The sequence below is a fragment of the Mercenaria mercenaria genome, chromosome 5 (genome assembly GCF_021730395.1).
Source record: "Mercenaria mercenaria strain notata chromosome 5, MADL_Memer_1, whole genome shotgun sequence".
NCBI lineage: Eukaryota > Metazoa > Mollusca > Bivalvia > Venerida > Veneridae > Mercenaria > Mercenaria mercenaria.
Window position 1 is genome coordinate 68,217,629 of NC_069365.1, and position 21,988 is coordinate 68,239,616.

Below are 21,988 nucleotides of genomic sequence, written 5' to 3' on the forward strand. Positions count from 1 at the left end.
TTAAAAAACAAAAAAGTAGGTCAGTAGGTCACATTCCACATGACCCAGATTCGAACTTGACCTAAAGATCAAGGTTAACATTCTGACTAAGTTTCATGAAGATCCAGTCATAAATGTGGCCTCTTAAGAGTGTTAAGTTTTTCCTTTGATTTGACCTGGTGACCTAGTTTTTGACCCCACCTGACCAAGATTTTAACTCGACCTATTAAAAGATCATCAAGATTAACATTCTGACCAAGTTTCATTACGGTATAGTCATAAATGTGGCCTCTAGAGTGTTAACTAGCTTTTCCTTTGATTTGACCTGGTGACCTAGTTTTTGACCCCACCTGACCCAGATTTGAACTTGACCTAAAGATCATCAAATTGAATGTTAACATTCTGGCCACAAGGTCTGGGACAAGTAATATCAAGTCTTGCTCCTTGAAGTAGTCAAATGGTTGTATTTCACATTGTTTATACATCGGAGGCAGTGCTTAAAGGGCTGACTTGGTTCTCCAGGCAACTTTTATCAGTTATCTGCTTACAGCTATAACATGGAAATTTAATGACCATTATGCCCAGTATGAATTGCAAGAGAGCAATTAATTCGGTCAGTTTTCAGAATCAGGTGTGTGTTGTTACATGTTGAAATTTCACACCAAGCATGTATAAAATATCTCTGAGAGAAAATAAAAGTTGAACTGTGAATCTCAAAAAAATATTCACAAAAAAAAAAACCAATATAAAAATACACAAATTTAAACTATTCAGCACTAACGTTATTATGGTATTTGTGTCACAGTAAAAAAAAACCGAAGTAATGCAACTACTTATAGCACAAAATAAACTACAATAGTGTACGTTTATTACTGTTTCCATGTCGTTATCCAGTCACTGGTAGGCTTATTATATTTCTAGAGTATATTATTATTCATTATACATGCATATTGATATATTCTTTCCATGAAGTAAATCCATATCTTCGGGAATATTTAATATGGAATTTATTGTAAATATATTTATTGTATATACATGTAAATTTATTGTATATTATTCTTTCTCGATCTGTTTATATATATGCCCAGACATTTATAGTTATGTAAATAAATTACTATCGGGCCTTTTCTTCATCATTTTGGGAATGCCACCAAAACCAGTGGAATTGGGATAATGCTCTTGTGGGAATATTTTCAAATTTCAAAATCTATGTCAAAATATTTTTGTGAGTAAAATATTAATAGATTGCATATTAAAGCATTTCAGAAATTGTTAAACCGTATAACTGTCTCTTTGGTAACCAAAATATTCATAAAATTTATCAAAACTATTATAAAACGGCAAAATAAATAAATATATAAGAAGAAAAGGTAACACTCATTTGGGAATCTGGAATAAAGACACAGTTTTTTTTTTTCTTTCTTTGGGATTACCTCCTTTCACCGAGTGTTAGATTTATAGGGAAAAAGCCCTGACTATTATCACATTCATAATTGTGTTATTTTGTTTGTTTGTTTGTTATCTGGAGCCCTGGTTGTAACTGGGCCGTTGTAACCTTGACCTTGAGTCGACATGGCTGACTCCTGATCATCTTGATGAGGTGATTATTTGACCAAAGTTTCATGAAAATCCTTCAAGGGGTTAAGATGTAGAGTGGATACAAAATGGAAAGCTCAAACCGTTGACCTCCAGTTGTTCTGTACATCATCTTGATGGATCATTTGACCAGTTTCATGAAAATCCTTCAAGGGGTTTAAGTTATATGGAGCAGACACAATTGTTACGAATGGACAGAGACCATTCCTACAACTCGCACCACTTGTGGCGGGGGATTAAAAAGAGGGGCAACTTGGAATACTCTTCTTGGAACAGAGGGAGAAATGATCAACATTATTTTATTAAGGCACTATTCATTCAAACAGCAAATAATCTGATAACGTAATACTGCAAATTTGGTATCTTTACTAAAATCTTAGATATGCATGTTGCTAAGTTAGCATTTGTGAATAATATCACGACATAATACATGTAAGTGTAAATACATGACAATAAATGCCTGTGAATGACAAGAATTTAAAGCATCTTTTTTTTCCAGTGGCGTGCAATTCTTAGTAAAGCAGCCATGACAAAATTCATGATTGACAAAAATATTTTCATTGTATAATTATTCTTCAATAACAACACTATTTTATCAACTAACAACAGGCAAAAAATAGTTGATGTATATCTTCACATGAGTAAAATGTAAAATTATTGAATTTAAATAACACTTAAGAAAAATCGCTGTACACTCCTAAGACTCGTCACCTTGGTATAAAATTACTGTATCCGTTTCTATACATATAAAGATATGACAATTTTATGCTAAGCAGATGATACACTAGTATACTCGTAATTTATTTCGGTCAAACTTCCCATTTATTTACAACACGGATGTATCTTTGAATTAAAATATAATGTATTTCCATCGGTTAAAAATGTATGAATAGACAAATGAACTCTGAAAGGTATCTATCATGTTTTATAAAATGTAAAACTGATTTTATATGAGTAACAGCACTTGTATAGAAAGTGAATGGCCTGAATAAATGGTTGCTAGGCAATATTTCTAGTAAAACTAATTTTAGATAGAAAAAAGCACTTCATATGGAAACAAAACCTTGAAAAAATGTTGGCATAAGCAATGTTCCTGTATCTGTGATGCTGGAAATGCACCAAAACATTCATGTATTCAGATTGATTACTTTATATACAGAGTCATTATGTGCACATAAGCATCCAAGATGATTATATATATAAATTCTACACAAAAGTTACGTATAAAACAAAGCATGCTTTAGCATGCAGTATACTATTTTTAAAGGTCTTTAATAACGGCACTTGTATCTGTTCATACAATGGAACCTCTCTAAAGTGACCAGTGTAGGGACCATAAGAAAGGTTCAGTTCTAAGGGTTTTCTTGTTAAGAGAGGTGGTGTTTTTTTTCAAAAGTAGACCAAAAATTGTTCGAGCGGTTTCCTCAGTAGTGATGTAGCTTTTGATAGGTTCCACTGTATTAGACTCGGAGAAATTCACATATACCCAACAAATCCTAAACATGCACCATATAAAACAGAGTCAAACCTGTGTTAACCTTTAGCCTGCTGGCGGCAAGTGATTTTGCCTTTGTAACCAGTGCAGACCAAGATCAGGAAATTTTCAGTGGACAACCCTTTGAATGATCGAACAGTCCATTTTAGAAATTTAGCAGGGTAAAGGTTAAAGACCACAGCAATGCATGGTCTTAATCCACAGGTCTCTCTGAACATGAAATATTATACAACATGTAGACTAGAATGGGTAATGAGTACATGATATGCTATATACATCACATAATCAAATAAACCTTGTTTATAACATTAAATCTCCCAAGATATCTGCACAGTGTATCACCAAAGTATACTGAGAAATCGTTCTTATTCATGGGGGACTTTTTTCATTATTGCACAAAATGACGAGTCAATTCTGATAAACAAATAAAAACAGTAATTTCACCTTTCACAAATTCATGTACCCACAAGATATTAGTTTTGACAGAAACTGTGAAATTTTGTTTCCATAAAATTAGCACAAGATATTAGTTTTGGCAGAAACCGCAAAAGTTGGATTCCATAAAATTAACAGAAGGTATCAATTTTGGCAGATACCGCGAAATTTGGTTTCCATAAAATTAGCACATGATAATAGTTTTGGCAGAAACTGCGAAATTTTGTTTCCATAAAATTAAAACGATTTTACAGTATAATATGGTGCAGAAGTCAAGGTGATATGTGTCTAAAACATCAATTTGATAAGTAGTGATGTCTCCTCAAGTAAGTGCTGGCTTTTCCAAGCAATTGGACTCTGCAGTTTCAGAATCAAGCTTACGATGACGTCTTTTCTTTTTCTAGATTTGAACTTAATGCCAGCAAGTAAATGAGAAGATATCACAATGCACTGTCTTACAGATTAGTCTGTAACATCAGCAAAATTTTACAGAGAGATATAAAGTTATGAAATTTATATGTTATTGTAGTTTGGAAAGTTACTGCAATTTCATACCTTACCAGATTTCTGGACTTTCCTGATAGCTTTACAAAAATACAGCATTTTGTGAGGTTTTGGTAACTTTAAAGACTGAAAAGTAAAATCTGTCTTTAAAAATATACGTTTTCAAAATCAAAATTTGTATCTCGGACTCTGATGTAAGAGTGTAAAACCTTCGGTCTCGGGTTCAGTTACAGATCTAATGAGTAAATGAGCCACTCCAATTCATTATAAACATGAAGATAATTGTTGTTTACAACACTTTAGTACTAGTCCAAGTATACTTATAATCTACATTCATAGAACAAGACATAATATTTAGTGCTCTCATGTGCTTAATTTTGGTCCCATTAGTATTTGGTTAACAACAATATAAATTTTCTCAATAAAAATGTAAACAAAACAAAAAATTACATCAATATATATTATATTCTCCATATATTCCTCAAGATGCAAGTTAAAGTTAAGCTATTTGAAAAATTCATGTCATGAATAATTTACACTTGAGCTCTCTATAATGCCATTCATCCATAAATGATATCAAATCAGCTGTATACATAGAATACAGTATTTTGAGCTTTCAATGTATCCTTGGAACTGAAATTTTGAATTATTATCTAGTCAAATTATTTCTTGTATTACAGTCGACCTAATCCTAGAAACAACCTGTGAATGGTGCGCCACCTGTCTCTACAGGTAACTCTTGTCATTCTCGATGTATATTACCCTGCGAATATAGATTACCTGCAAACAAGAACAACTTTATGGCTCTTCCAAACTTAGTCTTTCTGTACAGGTGCGACTGTATATCTAACTGGAAAGCTTAAAGCGGGACATTTAATCAGTGCTGGTTCCCTGAGATATGATTAGACTATCAAAATAATCCAAAATATATTTAAAGAAATCTGAATGTTTAAAGCTGACATTTTTGTATAACTTTGAAATAATTGATGGATACAAAACAATTACATTGAAGTAAACTGAAAGCATGTAACAAATTAATCGGGAATTAATAACGATGTTGTGGCAAGCAAGATTAAGAGATCCTCAGAATTTAAAACAACACTTCCAACATAATTAAGTTGTTGTTTTAAACTTTCAGAATATCATTTCAAAAAAGCAACTAAGCGTGATTTCAATTTAGCGATAAACCCAAAGAGGTTATGACCCCTATAATGATTTTATCCATATTTTGTCAATGAACAGCATGAAACGAAATTCCCCAATTTGACAAGGAGACTGAAATGACCAAATATGCAAAACAAATACTGCCGTAGCTGCAAGAATACTGATCATTTCTACCACGTTTGATTAAAATCTTACTGTAACAGGAGGAAAAAAAATGTCCCGAAATATGTACAAATCTGGTAAAGACAAATTGAATATGTTTCAAGTTTAACACTCTAGCCTGTAAAGTGACGTGATCAAAGTTAGATTAACACAGTATAAAATATATGAAAAATGAATTTATGCCATGAAAAAACATATTGTGAAATCATTAATACTCCTAGGGGACTATTTTACTTTACTTAATTTAGTGATTATTTGAATCCACTAATCTTAAATCCCAAAAGTCTAGTTCATTTTACCTTCAAAAGCTGAAATCCACGTTTTCATATCCCCACCAAATACTTGTTTTTGCCATAAACCATGAAATTGCATGCCCACAAAACTATTTGTTTTGTTTGTTTTTGTTGGGTTTAACATCAACACAACTGACACAATTATAGGTCATATGGCAACTTTCCAGCTTTGATTGTGGAAGAAGACCCCAGGTGCCCCTCCGTGCATTATTTCATCACGAGTGGGCACCTGGACAAGAACCACTGACCTTCCGTAAGCCAGCCAGATGGCTTCTTCACATGCAGAATTCAACGCCCCGAGCAAGGCTCAAAGGCTAGTGACTTGAAGTCAGCGACTTTAACCCCACAGAATTATATGACTTCAAACTTACATGAAAATATGTGTAATACTTCATCCACATGTCTCTGTATTTCATCAGAAGCACCCAATAATTTATACACTTCTATACATTTTTACATTACATTAATCCTGTAGATTGAAATTACACATAATTATGCAATTATTGCAAATTAATGTAACAACACTAATACACATGTAGATCTACCTAATTATCAAAACCATTCTCTGCAATATTTAGTACTGCACTAGTTAACAATATATTAATTAAGTGTAATTTTATTACTGCCTATGGCAATTATTGATAACGAAATCAAAGATTTTTCACATAAGTTTCAAGTTTGACCATCATTAATAATCAGTTTTCTTATTACATTATTTGGCATAAAAAATAACGCAAAAGTGATTTAAGATTATTAGGTTAAAATTTAGTACACAATTCAGTTTAATGCCACTGCTGCCGTCATTCTTACGTGAACACAAATACACTGAATATATAACACTAACGTAACACACAATAACATACAAGTACTTATATCTGGAGATTTTGATTCTCTAATTAATGATTTTTATGGTATGGAACAAAGATGCCGATTTATTTCCTGAAACATTTTTTACACAATCGTAGATAGACAAAATCACCTACGATCTTTTCCCACAACCAAATTATCTATAAACAAAGAAATACACAGTTCTAGAACTTAGAATTCTAGTTTGAAAAAAGAAGAACATCTTTCAAATTCGATTTCTAATCTTTCAACAGATGATATTTACAGTATAAATACGTTAGCTTTGATGAATCTATATACATCGCTTGTAAAGTTCTTGATGAGTTATGCTGATCACAAGATTGGAGTTTTACTCGACAGGACCAAACCCTTTACATTATGTCATTTTGTCATAATTATAAAACAAGCATTTTAATTTTAAAAGCAATTTCCAGTGTAAAGCAAGGATCATGACAGAATATGAGCCTCGCCATGGGAAAATCAACATAGTGGCTTTGCGACCAGCATGGATCCAGACCAGCCTGCACATCCGCGCAGTCTGGTCAGGATCCATGCTGTTCGCTAACGGTTTCTCTAATAACAATAGCCTTTGAAAGCGAACAGCATGGATCCTGACCAGACTGTGCGGATGCACAGGTTGGTCTGGACCCATGCTGGTCGCAAAGCCACTATGTTGGTTTTCTCATGGTAAGGATCGTGACAGAATATGTTTGCTGTTCCAGCAGGTTATGTAAACAAATGACCTAGTTTTGTAGTAGTGCTGTAAATAAAAGAGAAAATAAAACTGATAATATAAGTTATAAACCCGGTTTTTTAGGTACTGCAAAATCATGAATATTCGTGGGGACTAATTTTTGTGGATATCATGGTCGTGTCAATCGATGAAATTTAATTTAACAAGAGCTGTCCATAAGACAGCCAAGCTCGACTATTCGAAATATTGTCACAGAAGCAGGAAATTATTACCCAAAATGTTAAATATCAAAAGAGTTTTAAGTTCGAAACGGGACATAATTTGACCAAAATGCATATCAGAGTTATTGGACTTGATGCTATCAACTAGTTTAATAACCCCGAAGAAACATGTTAAGTTTCAATTCCATATCTGCATTAGTTTTGGAGATAGTAACTTGCATGTAAAACTTTAACCAGAATTTCCTAAGTCCAAAAGGGGGCATAATTTGCTCAAAATACATGTTAAGAGTTATGGAACTTGACCCAGTGAGGTTGGTAACTGACCTAGAAAAAGAAAAAATAAGTTTCAAAGCTATATGCCTTTTGGTAATAGCTGTATGTACTTGCACGCAAAACTTTAACCAGGATTTTCTAAGTCCAAAAGGGGGCATAATTTGGCCAAAATACATGTCAGAGTTATGGGACTTGATTCTATCAACTAGTTTTATAACCCCGAAGACACATGTGAAGTTTCAATTTAATATCTGCATTAGTTTTGGAGATAGTAACTTGATGTAAAACTTTAACCAGGAATTTCTAAGTCCAAAAGGGGGCATAATTTGCTCAAAATACATGTTAAGAGTTATGGAACTTGACCAGTGAGGTTGGTAACTGACCTAGGAAAAGAATAAATAAGTTTCAAAGCTATATGCCTTTTGGTAATAGCTGTATGTATTTGCATGCAAAACTTTAACCAGGATTTTCTAAGTCCAAAAGGGGGCATAATTTGCTCAAAATACATGTCAGAGTTATGGGACTTGGCCCAGTGAGGTAGGTAATTGATCTAGAAAAAGAAAAAATAAGTTTCAAATCAATATGCCTTTTAGTAATAGCTGTATGTACTTGCAAGCAAAACTTTAACCAGAATTTTCTAAGTCCAAAAGGGGGCATAATTTGGCCAAAATACATGTCAGAGTTATGGGACTTGACCCAGTGGGTTAGGTAATTGATCTAGAAAAAGAAAAAATAAGTTTCAAATCTATATGCCTTTTAGTAATAGCTGTATGTACTTGCACGCAAAACTTTAACCAAAATTTTCAAAGTACAAAAGGGGGCATAATTTGGCCAAAATGAAGGTCAGAGTTATGTGACTTGGTGCTATCAACTAGTTTTATAACCCCGAAGACACATGTGAAGTTTCAATTCAATATCTGCATTAGTTTTGGAGATAGTAACTTGCATGTAAAACTTTAACCAGAATTTTCTAAGTCCAAAAGGGGGCATAATTTGCTCAAAATACATGTTAAGAGTTATGGAACTTGACCCAGTGAGGTTGGTAACTGACCTAGAAAAAGAATAAATAAGTTTCAAAGCTATATGCCTTTAAATGATAGCTGTATGTACTTGCATGCAAAAACTTAACCAAGGTGTGACGCCGACGCCGACGCCAGGGTGAGTAGAATAGCTAGACTATTCTTTGAATAGTCGAGCTAAAAATAACAACACAAAACCCATTAATTTTATATTCAAAAGGTTTTGTTTGTTTGTTTTGAGTTTAACGCCATTTTTCAACAGTATTTCAGTCCTGTAATGGCGGGCAGTTAACCTAACCAGTGTTCCTGGATTCTGTACCAGTACAAACCTGTTCTCTGCCAGTAACTGCCAACTTCCCCACATGAATCAGAGGTGGAGGGCTAATGATTTCAGACACAATGTCGTTTATCAAATAGTCACGAAGAACATAAGCCCCGCCTGAGGATCGAACTCACGACCCCTTGATCTGTAGACCAACGCTCTACCTAAGCGAGCTAAGCGGGCGGGCTTCAAAAGGTTTATTCCACATGTTCATCCGCCAATGAAATAGTCATTTTTTGTTAAAACCTAAGAAATGTCATGCCCACAAAAATAAATGATTTTACAGTAGTTTCAGTCAAGTATTGAATACCTCATCTTAAAATCCTTGTTCACTGCAGTCTCGTGATACATCTGGTACATATACAAATACTTATACTGTAAAAAGCACAAAACAAGCAACACAAAAATTGCAAGGAGGTCATAATAATATTATTGCTTTCTGAATATTACATCCGGTGCATGAGTTGAAAAAGTCAAGCCCTGATAAACTGAAATTAGAAGTTCGAGTTAGGACACCAATCTCAACACTCCATCATCTGATTGGCTGTTTTAAGAAAAATCAACCAATAGTAATGCAGCATTCTAGACTGGTCTTCAAACTTAGTTTATCAAAACTTGGGCCTGATATTAGTATTAGCTGAATTTTTTTTTATATTTTATCATAAGGAAAGTAAAAAATTGAAGTTTGTATCACTGCAAAAAGTACAATTTTCTATCTGAGCTGCGCCATGAGAAAACCAACATAGTGGCTTTGCATCCGCGCAGTCTGGTCAGGATCCATGCTGTTCGCAAATTGTTTCTCTAATTGCAATAGGGTTTGAAAGTGGATGCGCAGGCTGGTCTGGATCCATACTAGTCGCAAAGCCACTATGTTGATTTTCTCATAGCGCGGCTCATTTGATCTCTTTATGCTCGAGTGTGCTAAAAATTGGAATATTCCACAAAGATTTTTCAGCAGTTGGCCCTTTTCACTTACATGTATGTAACAGCAGTTAGTGTTCCTGGAGTCCTTACCAGTCCAGTATAAATTTGTTCTCTATATCAAAGTAATTGCAGCATATGAAAGACAGCTCTTCTGCAGAATATACAGCAAATATTTGTCTCATCCGGAGATTATACTACTGACCCCTATTGCTCCACCTACTGAACTCAGTAAAAATGGTGTTTCAAGCAAAGTTTCACAAGGATATCTCCATTTGATTACAAAATTTCACCTTAAAATAAAGCTTTCACGCATTTTTTTAAAATCTTAACTGGCATAACTTAACATTCTAATATCTTTAACAAAATAAACTTAAACCTAAAAACTACGTTTATCAATTTTGTTTATTCTGCTGCCCGCCTCTAACAACTTTCTCATCTGTTTTCAGTTCTTGGTCATGTACCCTCTGTCCTCCTTTTATAACCCTTTCATTTTCTTTAGAATCTACATTTATTTTTTTAGGATCTACTTTCTCTACTGGCTTCTCACTTTTTGTTTTCTGTGTGGTGGTAGATGTTGGTTTCTGAGCTGTAGTAGTAGTAGTTGGTTTTTGAGTTGTAGTAGTAGTCGTAGGTTTCTGGGTTGTGGTAGTTGTGGTTGGTTTCTGAGTTGTAGTCGTTGTTGGTTTCTGTGTTGTAGTAGTTGTAGTTGGTTTCTGAGTTGTTGTAGTTGTGGTTGGTTTCTGAGTTGTGGTGGTAGTGGTTGGTTTCTGGGTTGTGGTTGTCGTGGTTGGTTTCTGAGTGGTGGTTGTCGTGGTTGGTTTCTGGGTTGTGGTTGGTTTCTGAGTAGTAGTAGTTGTGGTTGGTTTCTGAGTGGTAGTAGTCGTTGTTGGTTTCTGAGTGGTAGTAGTCGTTGTTGGTTTCTGAGTTGTTGTTGTCGTGGTTGGTTTCTGAGTGGTGGTTGTCGTGGTTGGTTTCTGAGTTGTTGTTGTAGTGGTTGGTTTCTGAGTGGTGGTTGTCGTGGTTGGTTTCTGAGTTGTTGTTGTAGTGGTTGGTTTCTGAGTGGTGGTTGTCGTGGTTGGTTTCTGAGTAGTAGTTGTTGTGGTTGGTTTCTGAGTGGTGGTAGTCGTTGTTGGTTTCTGGGTTGTAGTTGTTGTGGTTGGTTTCTGAGTGGTGGTAGTCGTGGTTGGTTTCTGGGTTGTAGTTGTTGTGGTTGGTTTCTGAGTGGTGGTAGTCGTGGTTGGTTTCTGGGTTGTAGTTGTTGTGGTTGGTTTCTGAGTGGTGGTAGTCGTGGCTGGTTTCTGGGTTGTAGTTGTGGTTGGTTTCTGAGTGGTGGTAGTTGTGGTTGGTTTCTGGGTTGTAGTAGTAGTGGTTGTTGTGGTTGTAGTAGTAGGTTTCTGTGTGGTTGTAGGTTTCTGCGTGGTTGTAGTGGTGGTAGGTTTTTGTGTGGTGGTAGTGGTGGTAGGTTTTTGTGTGGTGGTAGTGGTTGGTTTCGGTTTCTTTGAGGATGCAGATTCTTTTTTCAGTGTTTTTTCATCCTCACCTGTGAAAGATCTGTACCTTTCAAGTACAAATTCTTTAGCATCATTCCATTCCTGCTTTACAAAGTCAACAAACTTTGGCCCATTTTCTTGTACCCACACAACACCTTTATCTGCATAAACCTTTGCTTTTGTTCCCAAATCAACAGCTGTGTCCTGAACTTTCTCTATATGTGGTACAACATTAGTTTTAGTCCAAGGAACCACCTTTGCTTCAAACTGGATCACTTCACAAAAGTTGTGTTTTGGATCGTTCTGACAGAAGACAAGGATGGTTGTAAGAGCTGCCAGGACTAGGCCTAGAGCGAGGAAGAGCCAAAACAGGAACTTCATACAGCACTGACCACCTCCTCCGTCACCTGTAAACATAGAGACACAGTAAGTTACACTTCTATATACAGCGGTGAGTTACACTTCTATATACAACAGTAAGTTACACTTCTATATACCACAGTGAGTTACACCTTTATGCAACACAATCAGTAATTAGCCTGTCAATATTGACAGACAGTAACATCTGTCAATTACACCTAAACAACCTGTCAATTTTGACAGACACTTACATCCGTCATTTACATCTTACCAGCCTATCAATTTTGTCAGAAATATAATCTGTCATTCTTGACAGACAGTCAGTTACATCCGTTCATAAGACAGTCAGTTGCAACAGTATATAAATAGTCAAACAAGAGATCACAGAGTGATCTTGGCACCCACCATTGAGCCATTTTTGAATGTTCCAAATTTCAAGATTAGCTCAAGGTCAAAATCAAGGTCAAATTTCATTTTGGTACACAACACTGTGCATGTGGTCCATGCATGTAGTCCAAATTTGAAAGCTGTAGCTTGAGAAATGTGGAAGTAGGTCACTACATCAATTTCAAGGTCAAACTTTATTTCAGTATACAAAACTATGCATGTGCTTCAAATTTGAAGGCTGTAGCTAGAGAAATGTGAAAGTAGGTACTAGGTATTTGAATAGCCCACCATCTGATGATGGTGGGCTAATAAGGGAGTCAGTGGTGCAGTGGTTAGCAGGTTGGACTACAACGCCAGCATTTCAGGTTCAATTCCCGGTCGCGGCTGATATCCCGACTAGTGTTCAATGCTGGGTGATTTATTCAAACTGGTACTGTTTCCAGCAGTATCAGTCTAGACTGGATGCTGGGGAGGTAAATATGACGCCTGCCGTGGGCTCGGCTGGAAATAAGTTGTTCCATCCATTCCAGGTGGGGACTTTCACCAATACCCATGTTAAACAAGAAACTTTAACTTCTTTTTTTTTAAATGATTACTAGCACTATCACTGTACCACTTTCTGAACTGAACAGGAAATAAATTTCATTTTATTAAATTTTTGCTTTTTTCTGTTCAATTTTATTCCATTTCCAACAAATCTGGAGTTTAATCTTGAAAATAAATGATGGAAGGTCAGCAAGAATAAACTGAGCTACATTAACATGTGCATCACTGTGAAAACACGACTGCAAGATATCATTTCAAAAAGAAAACAGTTATATGATATTAAACATAAAACAAGAGCTGTCCGTAAGACAGCCAAGCTCGACTATTCCAAATATTGTCCCAGAAGCAGGAAAATATTACCCAAAAAGGTTAAATATCAAAAGAGTTTTAAGTTCAAAAGGGGAAATAATTTGACCAAAATGCATACCAGTTATGGGACTTGCTGCTATCAACTAGTTTTATAACCCCGAAGGCACATGTGAAGTTTCAATTCAATATCTGCATTAGTTTTGGAGATAGAAACTTGCATGTAAAACTTTAACCAGAATTTTCAAAGTCCAAAAGGGGGCATAATTTGCCCAAAATACATGCCAGAGTTATGGGACTTGACCCAGTGAGGTTGGTAATTGATCTAGAAAAAGAAAAAATAAGTTTCAAATCTATATGCCTTTTAGTAATAGCTGTATGTACTTGCACGCAAAACTTTAACCAGAATTTGCTAAGTCCAAAAGGGGACATAATTTGGCCAAAATGAAGGTCAGAGTTATGGGACTTGCTGCTATCAACTAGTTTTATAACCCCGAAGACACATGTGTAGTTTCAAATTATTTTCTGCATTAGTTTTGGAGATAATAACTTGCATGTAAAACTTTAACCAAAATTTTCTAAGTCTAAAAGGGGGCATAATTTGCTCAAAAAACATGTCAGAGTTATGGGACTTGACCCAGTGAGGTTGGTAATTGATCTAGAAAAAGAAAAAATAAGTTTCAAATATATATGCCTTTTAGAAATAGCTGTATGTACTTGCACGCAAAACTTTAACCAGAATTTTCTAAGTCCAAAAGGGGGCATAATTTGGCCAAAATGAAGGTCAGAGTTATAGGACTTGCTGCTATCAACTAGTTTTATAACCCCGAAGACACATGTGAAGTTTCAAATCAATATCTGCATTAGTTTTAGAGATAGTAACTTGCATGTAAAACTTTAACCAAAATTTTCTAAGTCTAAAAGGGGGCATAATTTGCTCAAAATACATGTCAGAGTTATGGGTCTTGACCCAGTGAGGTTGATAATTGATCTAGAAAAAGAAAAAATAAGTTTCAAATCTATATGCCTTTTTGAAATAGCTGTATGTACTTGCACGCAAAACTTTAACCAGAATTTTCTAAGTCCAAAAGGGGGCATAATTTGGCCAAAATGAAAGTCAGAGTTATGGGACTTGCTGCTATCAACTAGTTTTATAACGCCGAAGACACATGTGAAGTTTCAAATCAATATTTGCATTAGTTTTGGAGATAGTAACTTGCATGTAAAACTTTAACCAGAATTTTCTAAGTCAAAAAGGGGGCATAATTTGCTCAAAATACATGTCAGAGTTATGGGACTTGGCCCAGAGAGGTTGGTAATTGACCTAGAAAAAGAAAAAATAAGTTTCAAAGCTATATGCCTTTAATTGATGGCTGTATGTACTTGCATGCAAAAACTTAACCAAGGTGTGACGCCGACGCCGACGCCAGGGTGAGTAGAATAGCTAGACTATTCTTCGAATAGTCGAGCTAACAATAAAGATGTTATTTACCTTTCTTTGTTGCCTTCTGCTTTGTTTTACTTGATGATGCTATTGGTTCATCTAAAATAAGAAACTGGGGTAATTATTTATGTTCTGTAGACTGGAGGTCTAAGGATTTTTATTAACTTGATACATATGGCACACAGGGTCAAAGTTTTCATGTGAAAAATCCATTTTGAAAATACAGTGGTTCTTCTATTTTTCTAGAAACCCCTATCTTGAATCTTAGTCAAAACAACTTTTATCAACTATTTCCAAATTTGTTGTTATAGTAGAAATTGCATTCAGTGTAAACTGCGAAAAGTTTTATCAAAGATTACCACTTGTTACTGCTACTGGTGCATATCAGGATCGCTAAGTGAAGAAATACCTTATTTTGAATACAAAAATATGACTTTTTAAATGTTTTGTAAAGATTAGTAATGCATATGTTATCCCATAATGATTAAAAGTAAATGGTTCTCCTGAAGCAAATCAGGAGACAGCCCCCTTTTTTTTTCCCTTTGATATTTTTAGAGTTGCACAATTTTTTTTTACAAAGTTTCAATACTAACTTGGTTTTTGTTCCTGTCTTTCGGGTGTGGCTTGTTTTTTGGCTTTCTGAGCTTGTTTCTTGTTTTGTTTCTTTCTTTTTTTCTCCTCAGCAATTCTCAGTCTCTCTGCCTCTAGTGCAGCCTCTTCTGCTTGTTTCTTCTCTAAAATTTATCATAAAAATAATTTATACTAAATCATAAATCACAAAAAAAGATGCATGTAACTGTTCTATAATGACAAGTGTCAAAAAGGTGAAGCTGTAAAAGCCATTCATTCTAATTTTAGTAACAAGAGCACCGCCTTGCAGGTGCAGATGCTCATCTGATTTTTTTGTCTCAGACTCTGTATAATAGAAATATGACTTACTTCTCTCTTCCTCTCGCTGTGCCTGCAATTTCTTCTGTATTGCATTGTGAATAAGTTTATTGTGAGCAACAACCTATGGAAGTAAAAACAGAGAAAACTTTCATTTTAAACACGATGGATCTACCAAAAGTCAATAGATGATTTCAGTTTATTTCTCCTATACCCATTTTTCTTTTCCAATGCAGGATTCGCATTTAGACCATGTGACCACGACACTAAATTTCTGTACTGGATACAAATGTACGACATATTCCATACTGGATGACCAAACAACTGATCTGAATCTTAATGTTAACTAAACAAAGCTGTTGACCAATATAAGTATCCACACGAATATCAGTATCAATAAATATTTAATGCCATGTTTTTGTCTATCTAAAACTTGATTTTTTTTTTGTTATAAAATATAACTCTACATGGAACTGAGCAACAAATCTTACAATGTGTTCTGAGGGAATGATCTAATTATACTTACATCCGTGGCACATTTCTTGCACTGTTTCTCATCCAAACAATCTCCTGCAACTTTCTTCAGCTCAGGCTCCAACGGGTTGTCCTTTAAATCGAGCCATTTGAGTTTAGTGAGCTGGTACATGCTCACTGGTAACACTGTAAGTCTGTTACCCAGCAGGTCCAGATGCTGGAGCCGAGTCAAGTTACCAAAGTCATCTGGAAGTTTGGTTAATAGATTCTTGCTGAGGTCTATCTTCACAAGGTGGGTCAGTGTACAGAAAGTGTCCTGAAAATATATCGTTAATACTGGTACATCTCTTCATGACATAATTTTTTTTTCACTGAAACAACCTTATCCCTTTGAATGCAAGTTTGTCGATGCAACAAAATGTTCCCTACTAATCTGATCACAAATGAATGTTGGTAAGACGATGTTCCCTACCGATCACAACATTATCCCAATGCAAATGTGTAGATGAGACAAAATTAATGTTTCTTATTATAAATGAAAACAATATCCAAATGTAAGTGTGTGGGAGAGACAAATGTTCCCTATCAGTCACAACAAATTGAACATTATCCAAATGCGAGTGTTTTGGTGAGATGAATGTTCCCTATTAATCAAACCATCCTAATGTGAGTGTGTGTGAGTGAGACAAATTATCCCAATGTGAGTATGCACGTATTGCAGGTGAGACAAATTATCCCAATGTGAGTATGCAGTTGAGACAAATTATCCCAATTCGAGTGTTTGGGTGAGACAAATTATCCTAAAGTGAGTATGTGGGTGAGATGAATATATTCCCTAGGAACAACATTATCCAATGCAAGTGTGTGTGAGAGAAAGATGTTCCCTATTGGTCACATAACCATTCCAGTGCGAGCGAGAAAAATGTTCCTTATTTATCACATAATTACTGTGAAATCATTTTTATTTGCGTAGGACGAATTTTTGCGCTAGGACCGATGCGCAAATTTAAGACCGCGCTATTATTATATTTTGATTTTATTTTTTCTCTCTAAAATGGAAAATGCGCGAATTAAAGCCCGCGGGAAATAGTCCTTATTCACTTTTGCGCGAAATGATTTCACAGTATCCCAAAGTGAGTATGTGGCTGAGACAAATTATCCTAAAGCGAGTGTGTGGGTGAGATGAATATTCCCTATCAACAACATTATCCCAATGCAAGACTTAGTGTGTGTGGGAGAAAAATGTTCCCTATTGATCACACAACTGATAAATATCCCAATGTGAGTGTGCAGGTAAGATGCATATTTCCACTTGACTACAGCATGGCCACAAATGTGCCTTTGGAGGTTTACACAGTTACACAACAATCTGAACATAGTTACTATTAAAGTTAGTTATTATTACTAACAAACAAACTACTTAATGCAAATAAAACTTACCGGCAGGTCAGCCAGGAGGTTACATGACAGGTCTAAATGTGTTGCTTTGGGCAGCTCAGCCTGAAATACAAGCAAACATTACTTACTGGAACTCTTGATAAATATAAGTGTTTATATCTATAAGTATTTTTCCATTTTACACTGGATCTTCTTGTGATATGTGACAGTCTTACATATTGTTGTTAGCTACAATGTAAGTAGGTATCATCTGTGAACAGTTACAGTTTTTGGTAAATCATTAATATAGTGAAGAAAGAGTAAGGGACCGAGTACGAGCCTTGTGTGAAACGAAGGGACATATTGCTACATCATGCATTCCAGGGTTCGACACTTACTTATTTGAATCGGGTACCCAAATGAACCTCTTCTTTTTAAATCTGGGGGCCCTCCTCACACTTTGGGTGCCCTCCTCACACTTTGGGATCCCTCCTAATGTGATATATAAAATCAATTGCAACAGGTTTTTTTTTTGTTGGATTTAACGTCACACCGACACATGATAGGTCATAAAACCGTCATATGGCGACTTTTTAGCTTGAATGGTGGAGGAAGACCCCAGGTGCCCCTCCGTGCATTATTTCATCACAAGCGGGCACCGGGGTAGAACCACCGACCTTCAGTTAGCCTGCTGGATGGCTTCCTCACATGAAGAATTCAACGCCCCGAGTGAGGCCTGAATCCACATCAATGAGGGGCAAGTGATTTGAAGTCAGTGACCTTAACCACTCAGCCACGGAGGCCCCTAACAGGTTTTTTTGAAAATTTATCAAAAGTTATGGTTTACATTAAATCTAGCATCAACTGGTTTGCCTTATTTAAACATAAGTGTCATCGATGTCGAGACCCTTGACTTTATCAAGCCCACATAGACTCATGAAATCTGTGTGCGGCCTCCCAGATTTTGTAATGATCGTGCATTTCTAAACAGGTTAAGTTAGTTTTAGAAACGCAGACTTGTTTAGCATAGATCTGGATAGTTTTTTTCACCCTGTGAAGTTCCAGGTATAGAGTTAACAGGTTTTAACTTAAAAAGCATTATTTTCTAGCTTTCTGAAGCATTGTGTTTAACTGTTTTTTTGGCACTGTTCGAATTTTAAAGTTGGAATAATTATCCTGTGGCAAATGGGCCATCCATCTCATATACCAAGCATACACTTCATTTCCTTTTTTGCTTCGTCATATTGAAACCTGTCAAATTGATTAAACCAACTCTGTAAAAATCATTTTCTTTCAGATCATTATGTCCTCTGTGTCTAAAGTCTTCAAATTTTTATTTTTTTTTTACTGGAGGAGGCAAGGCGCTGCTCACATACCGTCACATAGCTACAAAATGATTGGTTTCAATGTCAAAACAAAAAGCAAATACTTATGACAAGTTTATTATCTTGTAGACGCTTTACATTTATATTTTCAACTGTTTTTTAGCAAAATAACTTGCAACGTTTTTTTCAAACAGGTTTTTATCTATAAAAACTTTTATTTATAATTGGCCAAGGTAAATAGGTATCCAGGTGGAACCCCCACCTTTTAAAAGTGGGTGTTCCTCCTTAAAATTTCGGATCCTCACTGTTAGTAAGTGAGTGTTAGTGTTGAACCCTGCTTTCATGTTGTTTTATTTTTTAACAAATACTGGTAAAAAGCTATAAAAATATTAAAGCAGTTGATCTTCTTTACATCCACAGTGAAATCGGATTGGTTTGTCCAGAAATATGGAATTTCCACACTTCTAAACTGGGATCTGGGTTCTTGACAATCCAATAGGCAACACATTAAAGGGAATAACCCACACATTTTATGTGAAAAATAATTTCTCTCAAAAATCCATAAAAAGTGAGTACTCTGAACATGCTGAAAGTGACGAGTTGTACAAACTTACTAACATAAATTTTTTGCAAGATATTCTTACAGATGACCAAAAATTTTGTGCAGAAAATAGTAAACCATTTGAAATAATGCAAAAGATACGTGTTCTTCTTATTTTTCACCAATATCTAACTTTTATTTTCACCCACTTTATCATTTTCAGTGCAATTGTCATATATTTATTTCATGCCAAACTTGTGGGAAATAAACATGTAGAAAAAAATGTAGTGATAGTAGGTTTATAACTTATATATATATCTATATTAGCCATTTCAAACAGCCTTGCTGTTGACTCCGAGTTGGGTTAACCATTTAGCAGTGTGGTTAGAGTGTCCGCATACGGATCATGACGTCCGGTGTCAGTGATTTTTTTTTTGCCATTTTGGGAAAAGATCCGGTACCGGTTGAATTGGGAAAAATGACGGCGTTTTTAACCCAAATTGGGAATTTTAGTGGGGTTTTTACTCAAATTGGGGAATTTTTTGTAATAAGTCAATAACATCATTTAAAACACTTCTTCCTTTGATTCCATGTAAATACATGTATCGTCCAATAAACATACTTAATGGTTGAATGATTCATAGTGAAATGTCCCTTTTTAGCTCACCGAGCACGAAGTGCTCAAAGATGAGCTTTTGTGATCGCCCTTTGTCCGTTGTTGGTCGTCGTTCGTCCGTCGTCGGCATCATCGTCAACAATTTGACTGTTAACACTCTAAAGGTCACAATTTTGGCCTAATCTTATAGAAACTTGGTCAGAATGTTACTCTCAATAAAATCTTGGAAAAGTTCGATAATGGGTCATCTGGAGTCAAAAACTAGGTCACCAGGTCAAATCAAAGGAAAAGCTTGTTAACATTCTAGAGGTCAGTTTTGGCCAAATCTTAATGAAACTTGGTCAGAATGTCACCCTCAATAAAATCTTGGACGAGTTTGATAATGGGTCATCTGGGGTCAAAAACTAGGTCATCAGGTCAAACACTATAGAGGTCAAAATTTTGGCCCAATCTTAATGAAAGATGGTCAGAATGTTACCTTCAATAAAATCTTGGACGAGTTCCCTACTGGGTCATCTGGGGTCAAAAACTAGGTCACCAGGTCAAATACTTATAATTTCTACTTATTATATGAGATGAAAGAGAATTTTATTAGCTTTTGAAAGGTGTTTATTGTTTTCAGATTGGATGGTAAATAATGACTTAGCAGCATTTTTTACACAAGTGGTATAAGTAATTATTGGATTTCCAGCGATTTCCTGATAAGCCACTTAGACTATTGTGGTTGCTACTTATTTACAGCATATAATTTGTAATTTGTTTTGGACCAAACAAAGTCTCAGCAATGATAATAAATTTGCTCTAGACCATAACGGTTGACCGGCTTATGTAATCGTATTGAGGACACAAAATAATGATTTTAATTATCCAATTTGTTGTTATTTTATGCTTGCAGGACACACTACAATACAACACAAGCTGTATATAACTAATTAACAAGTGGTACAAACACGATACTGTAAGGCTGCATTGTTTATCAATTAATTTTTACACATTGATCAATAGACACCTTTGATTTATAATGACAAGGCATTGTGCTAAATACAAACCGCGAGATGATCTCGTGTCAGTTGGCGCGTGGCGTGATTAACATCTGTCGGTAGCTAGTTAACATATGACGCTCCGCCTACTGCCATACTTCCGCTTGTGCCGGCGGACAGTATTGAAATTCTCTGGGATTTTGATTGACAAGGGGCAGAAATTTCGAACTTAGACGCACCAAAGAAAACTTCCACAAGTAAAGCCGATGCACAAGGCATATTCTTTGCGGGTCAAATAAGAATTTTTCTTGATATTTCGTGGGTCAAAACCCGGGACCTCGGGTCAACCGAATGCCCTGTGACACTATCTAGTAAACCGGGCCGTCTTTTTTACAGATATACCGACGGGCGGGGTTTATTCTTTTACGTCAAAATGGAGGTTGTTCATTCTTGGCCTCGGGCGTTTTGCCAATTTATACGATATAATCAGTCTGTCTTGGTCATTTTGGGATTTTTGGATGAGAATTGGGAAAAAAGATAGGTTTTTCAATTGGGAAAAGGTTTGTTTACCTGAACTTTATAAAGAAGAAAAAAAATCGCTGGGTGTTTGATTTTCACTCCCAGGGTTTACTTTTATGGCGAGGGTGTTTATCGACTCATGCGGTGAGCATCGAGGGTAATTCTGGAGAGGGGAAAAGTGTAGTGGTAGTAGGTTTATAGCCCACTACCAACTGCCATGCTGTTGTGTTAAACTTTTAGCAACGTGGTAAGAGTGTCCGCCTACAGATCACAAGATCTGGGGTTTGTGCCCCAGGAGAGACCCTGGAATTTTCTCTACCAAGTTTTAACATTTAAAATTCATCAATACTGTAGGCCTATAGGCAAGTTAATTTTAAACTTCAAATTCAACGAAGTACTTTAAAAGCCTCTGTGGGCATCGACTGGAGAGGGAAACAATCCAATAGTTGTTTTATGTCAGAAAGTAAGTAGTTAGTCAGTACATCATGTTTTGTTTAGTCTTATGATAATTACATAGAAGATTTCTTCTGTTTGAATCAGTCTGCAAAATGAAAGTAGAAATTTTCTTACCCCACCCACATCAAACAACATTGAGTAGCAACAATATTTACCAGATCTTTAACTGGAACTGTTGTTAAATTGCTCAAGCTCAAATCTAACTCATTGCCATCAAGTTTTTCTTTTAAATTTTCTTTCGGCATGGTGCACTATTGAAGATTTCACAAGAATAGAAAAAAAAATTTCGCCGACACTTTGCAAAACGTATCACTTCCGCAATGCTACGCACTGAATATTTCAGTTAGTATTA

The 21,988-nt window shown here is 35.6% G+C and overlaps 1 protein-coding gene across 1 annotated transcript; it reads right to left on the reverse strand.

The window, feature by feature from the left end:
- Positions 1 to 1,924: 1,924 nt before the first annotated feature.
- LOC123557509 (uncharacterized) lies at positions 1,925 to 21,972 on the reverse strand. The gene is made up of 7 exons (XM_045349000.2): positions 21,792 to 21,972; positions 17,263 to 17,322; positions 15,875 to 16,138; positions 15,400 to 15,472; positions 15,054 to 15,194; positions 14,509 to 14,559; positions 1,925 to 11,824 (listed from the first exon to the last, which is right to left on the reverse strand). Exons 1-7 carry the CDS (start codon positions 21,879 to 21,881, stop codon positions 10,320 to 10,322), a joined length of 2,184 nt encoding a protein of 727 aa, XP_045204935.2. The 5' UTR covers positions 21,882 to 21,972; the 3' UTR covers positions 1,925 to 10,319.
- Positions 21,973 to 21,988: the final 16 nt, after the last annotated feature.

Coding starts and splice junctions, on each gene's coding strand:
- LOC123557509 (XM_045349000.2), bottom strand. CDS start 21,881: ATGCCGAAAGAAAATTTAAAAGAAAAACTTGATGGCAATGAGTTAGAT. Junction 17,323..21,791: donor CAGTTCCAGTTAAAGATCTG/GTAAATATTGTT, acceptor CTTGTATTTCAG/GCTGAGCTGCCCAAAGCAAC. Junction 16,139..17,262: donor ACCTCCTGGCTGACCTGCCG/GTAAGTTTTATT, acceptor ATATATTTTCAG/GACACTTTCTGTACACTGAC.